The 12,994-nt window shown below is 35.5% G+C and overlaps 1 protein-coding gene across 1 annotated transcript in view; it reads left to right on the top strand.

Annotated features, from left to right (window-relative positions):
• The window catches only part of LOC107714527 (amyloid-like protein 2), a 91,162-nt gene that overhangs the window by 35,651 nt on the left and 42,517 nt on the right, over positions 1-12,994 (top strand). Inside the window, exons 2-3 of the mRNA XM_016520378.1 lie at positions 8,998-9,171; positions 10,336-10,465. Of these exons, the coding sequence (XP_016375864.1) occupies positions 8,998-9,171; positions 10,336-10,465 (304 nt within the window). The remainder of the gene's footprint in view (positions 1-8,997; positions 9,172-10,335; positions 10,466-12,994) is intronic.

Raw genomic sequence — 12,994 nt, 5'->3', positions numbered from 1 at the left:
AGTAATATTAATGTATAATAAATTATAAGTTACTTATTTTTTTCTCAACTATTTGGATGCGTGTCGAATTTAGTTATTTATAGTTTGTTTAATGTGAACAATTTAACATCAGTCTAACATACTTTATAATTCCAGTTGATTTATCCTTGGTGTTAATCATAAAATAATTTATAAAATTAACTATATGAAGTGTAACAGAAAAATGTATTGAAAACATTTTAAATTCAGTTTTACAAAAAATATATATATATATTTGAAATATTATATATGTTTGAAATATATTTTGTGATAAGTTAAATTTTTATACTAAAACTTAGATTTAAGTATCCCAAAATTATTTTGATTTCATAACTAAAATATTATTAAAAAATTTCATGTGATGAATATGATAGTGAGTCCTGGGTTAGTTTAGGAGCATTACCCATTCAGACCAAACCATGTTTCAAAGGTCATGTTAAAAAAAAAAAAAAGCTCACGAATGCGTATTTAAGCGGAAAGTGAGTGGGATTTTGACTTGCGATGTGAATGTAGCCGTCTTGTCTGCCAGCATCACGTCAGTCGGTCGCAGGACAATGGGATGGTTGTGACGCTTCACACACCTTTATCTTGCTCAAATTTGTGTAGGAACAGGTGGTCGTTTGTGACCTAGTGTGACTATTTGCCCAGAGATGTGAAACTAGCCTAATGTAAAGGTCAGGGGGAATTGAACAGACTGCTAAACCTTAGGAAAAGGACATATTCAAAGTGAATAGGCAAATGTTTTTGCCTGGCTCTGTGCTGTCTGTCAGCTTCCTGATGTGTGCTTGTAACACGTAACCATGAGAGCGGCGGATTGAACGGCATTCTTTCTCAGGGGCACACGCATGCAAAGAATTGCATTCTGGGAATCCATGTGATGTGACAGCCTGGAAGAGTAGCTCCATGTATTTGACTACATGGATATGACCGACATCATAAAACAGCATATTACAGCAACTGTAATATCATTATTTGTTTTTTTGACCTTTATTACAAGTTCTTAAAGACAATAATCGGTAAAAGCATTGAGTTATTTGGCTTCTATTGTGAATCATCTGTACTAATCAGACCAACAATTTAAGAACAATTTAAACAAACATTATTTAAAATATACAAATTACAAATAAAAAAATCTAGGACTAACCTTTTATTTTTCAAATTTGAACTTTAAAATCCACAATAATTTAGTAGTCTATACATATAGGGTGATCTGTTTTTTTGCTGAAAATCCAACAAAATTATTATTATTATTATTATTATTATTATTATTATATAATTCTAAATAACCATGTTGTAATAACTGTTTTTGGTTAATGCAGTCAGTTAACTATGATGTAAACAGTGTAAACTTTTTTTAATAATAATAAAAAATGAATCTTTGTTGTGACTTCTCTGGGTCACGTCTTACTCAGTTTTTGCATTACTCCATGTTTTAATGTCATTTTCATTTGCAAAGATCATAAAGCAGATCTCTCCACTAGTAAGCAGTATAGTAAAATCTGGATACATTTTACAATAAAGTTCCATTTTGTTAGCATTAGTTAACTTCACTGTAAAAAAAAAATTCAATGTTGTAAATAAAACTGATTATTGGAGTACATTTTACAGGAAAATACTAATTCGCTATAAAATTTCACATTTAATTCAATGTGTTACTTGCTTTTTCTTTGTAATTGAATTTGCAAATTAGGAGTTTGTGGGGAAACATTTAATTAATAGTGAATATGTGTTCCCAGATCTAAAGTGTTATCATGTTAACTAATGGAACCGTATTGTAAAGTGTTAACAGATCTCTAGCTGTTGACATTTCTACTGTCACATGATTTAAAAAAAAACTGTAAAAAAAAAAAAATGTAGTTTTTTCAAAATAATTTTGGCAGCTGTAGTTGCCAGAATAATTTTTTAGAAAATACAGAAAAACTGTGAACAAATTTACAGAACAAACTAAATTTTACAGTATAAAACTAATTTACAATAAAGAAAATCTGAATGTAAACCAGTAAATTCAACAACGCACACTGCTACTAAAATCTGTTTTGTACCTTTAACATATACTGTCAACCACCATAATAATGTTTTACTGTTAAAATTACACTTTTTTTTTTTACTTTTTTTTTTCAAGTGTACAGTCATACTGTCCAGCCCTAATTCTTGCCATTTTCCATGTTTTTGTTCCGTGTTTTCACGGAATAACGGTCCAGACTTGACGTTAGGGATTCCCACCCTAATGTTGTTGCCCACCCTAAAAATACATTCATGTTTTTTATATTTTAGGTGTGTTATTTTGAAGTCTCATTACGATCAGCACAAACAGGTGTCTGTGGTTACAGGAGATTTCAGAAGCACATTGTGACCGTAATTTACAGTCGGGCTGTGTGGAGTGGACCAGTATGCTCTCTGTTTGGTCTGTTTCACGTCACCCCTGTAGTGCCCAGACAATGTTACGAGCTGGTTTAAGAGCGGCTCACAGATGGACAGACATTGTAAAAGTTGAATTAGACCATGATGGGATTCTTGCATTGGGCGTAAAGAGTCTCTGTTTATTTTTTTAGGAGTACCAGTTGTTTTACTGCCCAGGCTGAGGTGTGGGCATCGTGTTTGGGGCCTGCTAGGTGATTTTTCCTCATGGTTTAAAATGGAAAACCAGAGGCCACACATACACAAGGGACTGGACCTGCGGGGTGTTTCCAAACATCAGATTACATCAGAACTGTTCGTATGCTGTACTGTTAAATATCTCTTCGTGTAGCTGTGCGAGTTCACTAATAAGGCAATATTTAGGCAGTAAAGTACCAGAGGCTGTGCTATATTGTGAATATAGTCATGGGTAAAGCAGCCTTTTACAAAACTTATACGTGATCGGGTAATAAAAATATCAAGGACTCAAAATTTTATTATTTGATCATTTAAAATAATGATCTTCAATACATTCAAACTTATTTGGTGCTGTATTCATGTCTGATATTGTAGTGATGATAAACTTTGGGTATTTTCGTGATATATGATCCACCCTTTGCAGTAAAGATGTTTACGGGGGAACTTAAATCCTGTTTTATCCTGAATGGAGAAACGGGGTTCTGGTTTGTTTTTAAGGCAGATCTTAAAGTCTCTCTCTGTTTAGTAGTGTAAAATAACAGTAGGAATATTATCAGATAAAAAAAAAAAAAAGGAATTAAATGAGAATATATAAATAAGGTACATATGATAATAATTAAATAAAATGCAAATATATAATGAATTTAAAAGACAAATTAGTACGATTATTCTCTTTATTTTGTATTTTAATTAGCATTTTATATTTTATTCATATAATAGTGAACTATTTAACATGCGGTTGTGTTCTGCGCTACAGGATGTAGTTGGATGGGGAGTGTTCTGTCAGGTCTGTGTGAATATAATAGCAGTAACACAGAACGGCCAGAGCCACAGGAAGCTTGTCTCCAGCACCGCTGTTACATTTCCATACAGAGCCAGCAGGACTCATTGTGAAAGTGTGTGTCTGAACTATGAGCAAGTATAAAAGGGGAAGAGAGGAGAAGCAAAACTAGTAGACTGTGCTTGTGCTGAATGAGGTCAGATTCGCTGGAACAAGAGCCTCATTTCCACACAAGGTCTCTGTTGTTCGCGTTTGTCCATTAGTGACGCCAATTTCCAAATCTCTCTCATTAGTGTCCCCAGGACTCCAGCCCACTGTTTGCTTCTTCTTTCAGGTCTAAACACAGAGGCTACAGGTGTGTGAGAGCTTGTATTGTGTGTATAAAGTAAATTATCTGCCCTCAGCATATTCAAGATGAAGACACACAGCATGCTACCTTCTCATGGGTACATTAGCTTTCGCGCCGGTTCTGATTCTTCCCGGGAGGCCTCGTCCGCTTCTTTGAGTGTGTATGTGTCAGTCAAAGTTTAAGTGCTTTTGAAATGGGCTGCCGCTTGCCTTCTTCCACTTACTGCTGCTCTTGCACTTAAAGCTGGAGTATTTTTGCTTACACTGGTCATTGGTACTGGCTCTTCCATCACCCCTGTCCTTCTTTTCTGATCTTCTGTCCTGTCGCTCTACCTTCTGGCAGGCAGCCTGGCGATTCTGTATTCTCTCTCTCTCACTCTCACTCTCTCACTCACTCACTCAAGCTTTAATAGCATGAATGTGTAACACAATGTTACATGTTAGCATGACTGTGTTACACAATACATTAACATGTGTAAATAATATTAATAAAAAAACATAACCGATAAGTAAAATCCATCTAAATAAATGAAAAGATAAAGCGAGTCAGTTTAGAGTTAACCATGCTTAACACCTAACATTGTGAATGGCTAACACAAATTTTGCAGCAAGTGCAGCTCTCTCTCTCTCTCTCTCTCTCTCTCTCTCTCTCTCTAAATTGTGATAATCATAATGATCGTAAATTAATAATTGCAATTACAATTTCAAGGGAATAATCGACAATTATGATATTTGTCATAATCGTGCAGCCCTAACTCTCCCTCATGTCGTTCCAAACCCGTAAGACCTTCGTTCATGGATATTTGCCCCCTGTATATTATGTCTTTATTAATCAAACAACAATATTGTTAATAACAGAAACAACTCCATTTTAAGGCATGAATTTAGAGAAGTTGTCCTGGGCAAGTTCAAACTCTTTCCAAGAAGTTTCACCTCTAAAATCATCCCCTTTGAAGCATCACCAGCCATTAAAGTGCCACTTCTGTAATAAATTTACTGCCTTCGGTATGTTTCAAGCTTATTACTGTCAGACTTCAAATTGTCTGCTGTGAGTAATGTTCCCATTATTATGTGTAATCCATTTTTGTGATAGTTTTGAACAATAAAGGCTATGGATTTAACGGAGTTATTTGTCAGTCATCCCTCTGAAGGGCTATGTTTATATACCGCTAAGAAATGCATCAGCTTAATTATACAGGGCTTCATAAAGGCGTCTTTCACAACCCATTTTACTTCCAAAATCTGACACATTTCCAGGTGAAATGGGTTATTCAGCTGTCTATCTATTTTGAGTTGGTTGGATTATGAAAAGTGTCTTGCATAACACATTTGAGTATGGAGTTTAGTGGGAGAGGTTGTGAAGTAACAAGGATTTGTGTGGTTTTGGAGTAGAGCGTATTCTGAGACAGTAACTGAGGGGAAGGTATGAGGCAGGGAGGCATGGCTGAGCGGGATTGTGGTGGAAAGATGAAGCTGTCACGTCTGTCCTTTGGCTGTGTGGTTTTACTGGGGTGTCCTCGCCCTCCTCTGGGCTGTTTTACAATGTTGTATCTCTCTCTCCAAACTTATCCTTTGCTTTTCTCCTCCTCCTCTCTCTTTCCACACTTCTCCATTTTAAAGACAGGATGATCTGCCCGTTTAGTTGGCTGCTGTGTTGCGAACTTGTGGCAATTCCACAAGTCACATCATAGACATACTGTCTCCCACTGCGCCTGTAATCGTAAACTGATTTATAAACTAGTTACTCAAGAGCAGTTGTGTGGAGTCACAAAGTTTTATTTTATTTGCATTTTTAAATTTACTTATTCTAGTTTATAGTTAAGTGTGGGTATTGTTATTCTTCTCATTAACATTAACATCATGCCATTTGAAAGTGAAAGTGACGTTCTACAATTCCTGCTGGACCTGAGACTCGAACTCGCAACCTTTGGGTTCCGAGTCCAACTCTCTAACCATTAGGCCACGACTTATTATTTTTTAAATATTTTTTTCAACAAAGATGCATTGTATTACACTAAAAAGACATTTTATAGATTTCTATATAAAAGTATATTTTTTTCAAATAAATTTTCCATTCATCAAAATCCTGAAATGAATGTATCAGTAATAATAAGCAGCACAACTGTTTTTAACACATTCATGTTTTTACAAGAGCATATTTATTATTAGCTCAAGAGCTCCGAGTTCATCTACAGGAACAACATCATGCGAAAGCTAGTTCCGAGTTAAAGTTACCGCCATGCGTGAGTAGAGCGTCCTCTCTGCCTCCACCTCCTTCTTCCATGGTACTGACTGCTCAATCCCAGTTAGCTCCTGATTTGAATGTATCACAAGTGAATCAAGTCCCTGCTGATGGGAATGTTGTTAGTAAAAGGTAGGCAAGCCGTGAAGAAATATCAAAGAAAGTGTCTGGAGTGTGCTAAATGGAAAGGAAAACCAATAGTTCCTAGGATGGCTGATCTTCCTCCATCTAAACTCAATTTGTTCAAACCTCCCTTCCGGTCCACAGGAATTGATTGTTTTGGGCCATTTGTGATCAAGTCTGGTCGTAGGGACTGACATCCCATTGTGATGCTCCCCCTACGAATAAGCAGTACCCTAAGAGTCTCTTACAATTATATTATAATATTATAAATGACACTATTGTTCAAAAGTTTGGGGTCAACAAGATTTTTATTTTTTTTATTTTTTTTAATAAATGAACTTTTCATTTCAGCAAAAATGCATTAAATTGATCAAAAGTGCCAGTAAAGAAATTTATAATGTTATAAAAGATTTCTATTGGGGAAAAAATGCTGTTCTTAAAAATAAACAAATAAATCACAAAATAAATATATCAATTTCCACCAAAATATTTTAACTGATTTCAACATTTATAATAAGAAATGTTTCTTGAGCACCAAATCAGCATATTGTCATATTATAATAATAATAATAATATTTCACAATATTCCTGTTATACTATATTTTTAATCAAATATATGCTGTCTTGGTGAGTATTAGAGACTTTTATTTATAAAATATGAAACAAAACTTACAGAATATACACACTAATATATATATGTATATGTATATATATATGTATATGTGTGTAAAATAAGTGTTTGTGTAAAGATGTCAAACAAAGTGAGATGATTGCTGTGTCGAGACATGCTTCTCAAAGCTCTACATGTCTGGGCCGTGACCCGACCTCCCACACCTCCTCAGGCTCTCTCTGTCTTCAGACTGCAGAGAACACGAGGTTTGAGTATAACTGTAATTGCCCTGTGATTTAAACCAGTTTGTTCGCATTTTAGGAGTGTAATCTTACAGTTACTTGGAATAAATCTTAACTTTCATTACAGTCGAAAAATGTTTGTGTAGAGCTTTAATGACAGGCCGGGTGAAGCTGCTTCCTGTTTCAGGAAAAGAGGAAGAACATGGTAATGTAAACTAGAGTGTCTGCTATCTACAGGAAGTACGAAAAGGGATTAGTGGAGGGAAACTTCACTCGTTTCACGGAGGTGGGGGATTTTGTTTGAGCTAGTGAAACCAGTTTTTGGGCTTAGTCATTTGAAAAGCAAATGTCTTTGTATTTTCCCACCTTCTCTGACCTTTAATGGCAAACATGATGTAGAAACTTGTTTACCACTGCAGAAGCAACCTAGATACCAAGTAAAAATCCCAGCCGTTCAGAAGCTTGTGCTGTTACCTGCGCTCTGGCCAGTAAATGTGAAGCAGCTCTGTCACTGCTATGAGTTGTGCAGTGAAGCAGGTATCATCAACCTCAGCCATCGGCAGGAAATGATGCCTTTAGAGGCAGTCGGGCATTTTCGTTTTGGTCCTGGAGTGTTTTAAGCGATTCAGAGAGTCATCGGGAAGGTCACCGTGTGAGTTCGGAGGCATGATCGGAACACACATGGATGGGACTGACAGACGCTCAGTGCGATCAATCATGTATAAGCAAACAAACCAAATTAAAATCCGTTTGATAGGGCGAACAGTGACCCTGGAGCACAAGGAATATGTCATTAGAGATAATATCTGCTTCGGATTTTCTCATTGTTTATTCTGCTCACTCCAGATTACATCTTTCTTTATGAGAATGGACAGATGGGGGTCTTGTTTTTTATAGATTGCATTAAATCCATGCTGGTTTGCTTTAAGGCCATATGCTCAACATTTACTTACACTATCAGAAAAAACAAAACAAAACATTAACAATGTAATCAATTACATAATCAATGTAATCAATATTCTGTTTATTAAAGCCAAGTATGAATCTCATCAAGTTAGTGTTAAGCATTTTACATTTATTCCAAAATAATAACTCAAGGCAGTAACAATTTAAACAATATATTTCATTTGTGAACTTATGTTCAACTATTCTTTTTAATAGGTAACTTTTAACTATTTTTGAATTATTCGGTTCATCAGTCGTCAAAGCTCGGTGAATATTGGTCACAGACACAGAGATTTACTTTAAATTTCACCAAGCTGATTACTCACTAAAAACACTTTTTCAGGGTATTTCAAGTCTTTTTTTTTTTTGACGCAAAAAAGTGATTATATATCTAAGTGTGTGAGTTGTTTACTTAATTTTTTTTAATTGGTCTTCCCATTAACGCCATTATATTGTTCATTCGGGCTGATTCGCGAATGCGGAAAGCACACAAACACAAGAAGCGGGATTTATCGCATGAACTAATCACAGCCGAACATAACCAGTCATATCCAATCATATCGTGATGGAGGCATTGCCTCCTCTCATGTAATTTTTCTCCATTCATTCTCAATTACCCCCCCCACCAAACTCGCCGCATGCTTTAGGGGGTCTGTTAAAACTCAGTGGGCTCAGGGGAGGCAAGAGAAACGTGGACTCCCTCTGTAACTTTACCTGCGGGTGTTGCTGTTGGACAGTGTTTCTGTAGAAAAATGAGTGGTTTATAAACTTTTTAATGTTATATTTTATAATATGTGCATCTCTTATCATGTGACACTGAAGACTGGAGTAATGATGCTGAAAATTCAGCTTTGCATCACAGGAATACATTTAAAAAAATACTTTCAAATATGAGACTGTCATATTTGTATTGTATTAAAGTATTGGTTTAATAGGCTTTTATTTGTCTCTGGCTGAAATCAGTCATTATAAAAGAACTCCAGTGTGATGTGTAGGTCTGATCCTGCTTGACTTTTATTGAACCGTAATAAGAGTGTCCGTTAACTTCCTCCCTTAAATAATTCTCTCACTTTTCTTCCTTTCTGCTCCCCAGGCGCTGGCAGCTAATGCAGGTACCGGATTTGCCGTTGCAGAGCCGCAGGTTGCCATGTTTTGCGGCAAGCTCAACATGCACATTAATATCCAGACTGGCCGCTGGGAGCCGGACCCTTCTGGATCCAAAACCTGCGTCGGAACCAAAGAAGGAGTGCTGCAATACTGTCAAGAGGTAAAACAATATTACACAACATAAATCTCCATTAAAATTCATTTCTTGTTCAATTCTTGCAGGGAGTGAGCAATGAGCCATCTGCTTGGGCATCTACTTTTCACAATATAATCAATTGCTGATTAATGACATCCTCCCTTAAATCCTGCTTCACTTGGAAATGCATAGATTGGGTTGTTGGGTTTCACACTGACTTAAAACTAAACTTACTTTTTAATATTTATTACATTATTATAAATGTTATAAATTACACTACTTTTCAAAAGTTTGGGGTCAGTAAGAATTTTATAAAGAAATTAACATTTTTATTCAGTTTATGAGTTTATGTTCAGAGTTTATGAACATTTATAATGTTACAAAAGATTTCTATTTGGAAAAAATGCTGTTCTTTTGAACTATCTATCATCATCATCAAAAAAAAAAAAATCCCAAAATAAATGCATCAGAGTTTCCACCGAAATAAGCAGCACAACTGTTTTCAATATTGATAATGATAAGAAATGTTTACTGAGCAGCAAATTAGCATATTAAGGATGATTTCTGAAGGGTCGCATGTCAATGAAGACTGGAGTAACAATGCAGAAAAGCAGCTTTGCATCACAGGAATATATTACATTTTAAAATACTGTATATAAAAATAGAAAACCGTTGTTTTAAATTGTAATAACATTTCAAAATAGTACTGTTTTTGCAGTGTTTTTGATCAAATAAATGCAGCTGTTGAGCGGTAAACTTAGTATTTACCAAAAAAATTTTTTTTGTTTATTAATGAACTTATTCCATTATTGTGTTTAACTCTCTTTATATACTACTTTGAGACATTGGTGTCTTCTGTAATATTGCTGCTACTGCTGATTTATAAAAGCAATAAGCCTCCCAACACTCTGTACTCTAAAAGGTCATTTCCCAGAACTATATTAAAAAAACACTATTTGGTTAAAAATGTCAAATATTGCTCTCATCTGTCATATGGCTGACTGCGAAAACAGCACTACCGTCCCTGTACATTTTGAGATTGCTTTTCATTGATGTTCTTTTAATGTATTTCAGGAGAGAGTAAATCTTGTGTTAGTTCCAATACGTGAGCAGATGGCGTCTGGAGATTGTGAAGCATGGATCACAGCTTACTGTACAGACTCAATCTCTCCGCTCTCTTCCTTTTAGATGTATCCTGAGCTGCAAATTTCAAATGTGGTGGAAGCCAACCAGCCAGTCAAGATCGAGAACTGGTGCAAGAAGGACAAGAAACAGTGCCAGGGCCACGCTCACATCGTGGTCCCCTACAAGTGCTTGGGTGAGTGGTGTGTGATTGACAGGTCTGTTGTCCTTTTAAACGGCCAATTATCCAGAATGTCCCGTGGGGTTAAAGATGCCATTGTTGAAGTGAGACATCTGAGAAGCCAGAACAGCAGTTCAAAGTGACAGGCGAAGACGTTAAAGATCAGATTCATTCCCTGCACTGGAACTCAGGTAGCTGCTACGGTTCCTCATCTGTGATTGGTTACAGGCTCCAAAATATATTACACAATACAAAATAATGATAAAGCATTAAAGGGGTCATGAACTGCATTTTTTAATTATTTGATCATGTTTCCTGAGGGGCATTTATAATGTTAGTATGATTTTTTTTTTTACATCAAAAATGGTCAGAATTTAGAAATAAAAGGACATTTTATACCCTGATTGTAAAGGGAGCGTTCTTTGATCACTTTCTGTATATAATTTAAGATCAGGCATTAGAATGAACACGGTTACTTGCATGTTGTGGTATTACTGTCGGGTCCATATCTTACAGTAAAAGTCTGTTTGCAAAGTAAACCGCAACTGATTTACCAAAGAATCCACAGTGAAATGTACTGAACAAACAAATAATGCTCTACTTGGACATCCACATAGTTAAAAATAAAGAATCACTTTCCTAGGATTAGGATCCTTTGGAAGGTAATGCGTTTTTTTTTTTTTTTTTAGTCCTGTGAGCCTGAGTTGCTCTTCTCTCCTTCTCATCTCACTAACGCTCCAGTGGGTGGGGCCAAAGAGATGATGATATGGAAGTAGGCGTTGGTCTGATTTTGTAGAGGCAGGCTTTCATTGCACTATGATGTCACAATGTGACAAAATCTGAAACAAGTCATTTTCTGATCTTGGTTTCAATAAAAGCTGTTTTTGGACTAACGAGGACGTTTTGAGCTCTGAAACTCTCAGGATGTTTTAAAGGGGTCCTATTATGCTTTTTCACTTTTTAAAATTTTAGTCAGTGTGTAGTGTGTATGTTTGGGCATAAAAAAGATGTAGAAAGTTACAAATCTCAGAGTCCACTCCAAAGGGATACTGAGTTCTTGTTATATTTTATTACCATTTTCTAAACTATAGCGAGTAAACTGTGATAATGTGAGAAATGTTGAAGGTGTCTGAATAAATTTTGGTTTGACTGTATCTATTTGATAAATAAAGTTAACCAACTAACATTATACATACTCTTTTTGTTTCTGTACGTAATATTTAAAAAATTTACAAATGCAATAAAAATATTGGTATCGGTACTCGATATCGGCAAGTACCAAAAATAAAAGTATCGGTATCGGGCGAGTACTGAAAAAAGTGGTATCGGTGCATCCCTACCCAAAACACAATCACTTTTTTGTAAAAGAGCATAATAGGACCCCTTTAATAGTACAATGACCTCTTACATGTCAAAACATCAAGGACATTTTGATTTCTCAACTCGTGACCCCTTTAAAGTGCTTTGTGACACTACTTGTTGGAAAAAGTAGCTACAGTTAAACTAAGCTTAATTACTGTCACACTTCTTGAAAAAACGGAAAAGTTCAGTTAGTGCTGCTGCTTGTTACTCCTGAGCACTGGTCTTAGGAAGATGGCAATGTAGCGAAAAGCCATTACTGTGTAGAGAACTTTATAGTAATACAGCAAAATCCCATTTCCCCTTCCAGACAGAGGCTGTGAGGCTGGTGGAGATCCATTGGGCTTTGAGTGTGTGTGTTATTGTTGTTTGTCATGCCACAGAGGCGGCTACAATACATTGCCTCTCTTCCAGGAGTTTTTCCAGCAATTGCCAAAGGCAACTTGGTCATTTGGGTGGTTTAAACTGTCAGAGTTTGTAAACTCTCTTTAACAGCCTTTCTCTCTTTCTTCGCTTCTTTTTTTACCTTGCTAACACAGTCTCTGGCTTATTGACTAGATGTTTGCGATGAGATATAGTTAACGGTAAAAACACATCAATGGAGAATCTCTACATAATAAATGATGGCATGTTCAGACAAATACACTACTGTTCAAAAGGGGTCAGTAAGATTTGTAATGTTTTTGAAAGAAGTCTATTATGCTCAACAATTTGATTTAAAATACAGGAACAGTAATATTCCAAAATATTTGAATACAAGTTAAAATCTAATTTATTTCTGTGCAAAGCTGAATTTTCAGCATCATTACACCAGTGTTACATTCAGAAATCATATTATGCTGATTTGCTACTCAAGAAACATTTCTTGTTATTATCAGTGTTGAAAACAGTTGTGTAGCTTAATAGTTTTGTGAAAACTGATACATTATTTTCAGGATTCTTTGATGAATGTAAAGTTCAGTTAGCAGCATTTATTTGAAATAGAAGACTGTTGTAACATTATTAATGTCTTTACTGTCACTTAAGATCAATTTAATGCTTCTTTAATAAATAAAGTAAACATAAATAAAATAAACATACAGTACAGTGGGGTACAAAAGTAAGTCCACACTGAAAACTGAGGTTTAAACAATATAAATATTAAAACCAGGAAGTTTTAAGGAAAAGAGGAATATATATATATAT

The sequence above is a fragment of the Sinocyclocheilus rhinocerous genome, unplaced genomic scaffold (genome assembly GCF_001515625.1).
Source record: "Sinocyclocheilus rhinocerous isolate Xijiao unplaced genomic scaffold, SAMN03320098_v1.1 scaffold809, whole genome shotgun sequence".
In the NCBI taxonomy this organism is placed as follows: Eukaryota; Metazoa; Chordata; class Actinopteri; order Cypriniformes; family Cyprinidae; genus Sinocyclocheilus; species Sinocyclocheilus rhinocerous.
Note: the sequence above shows the minus strand (reverse complement) of the source record. Positions and strands in the feature narration are given on the sequence as shown.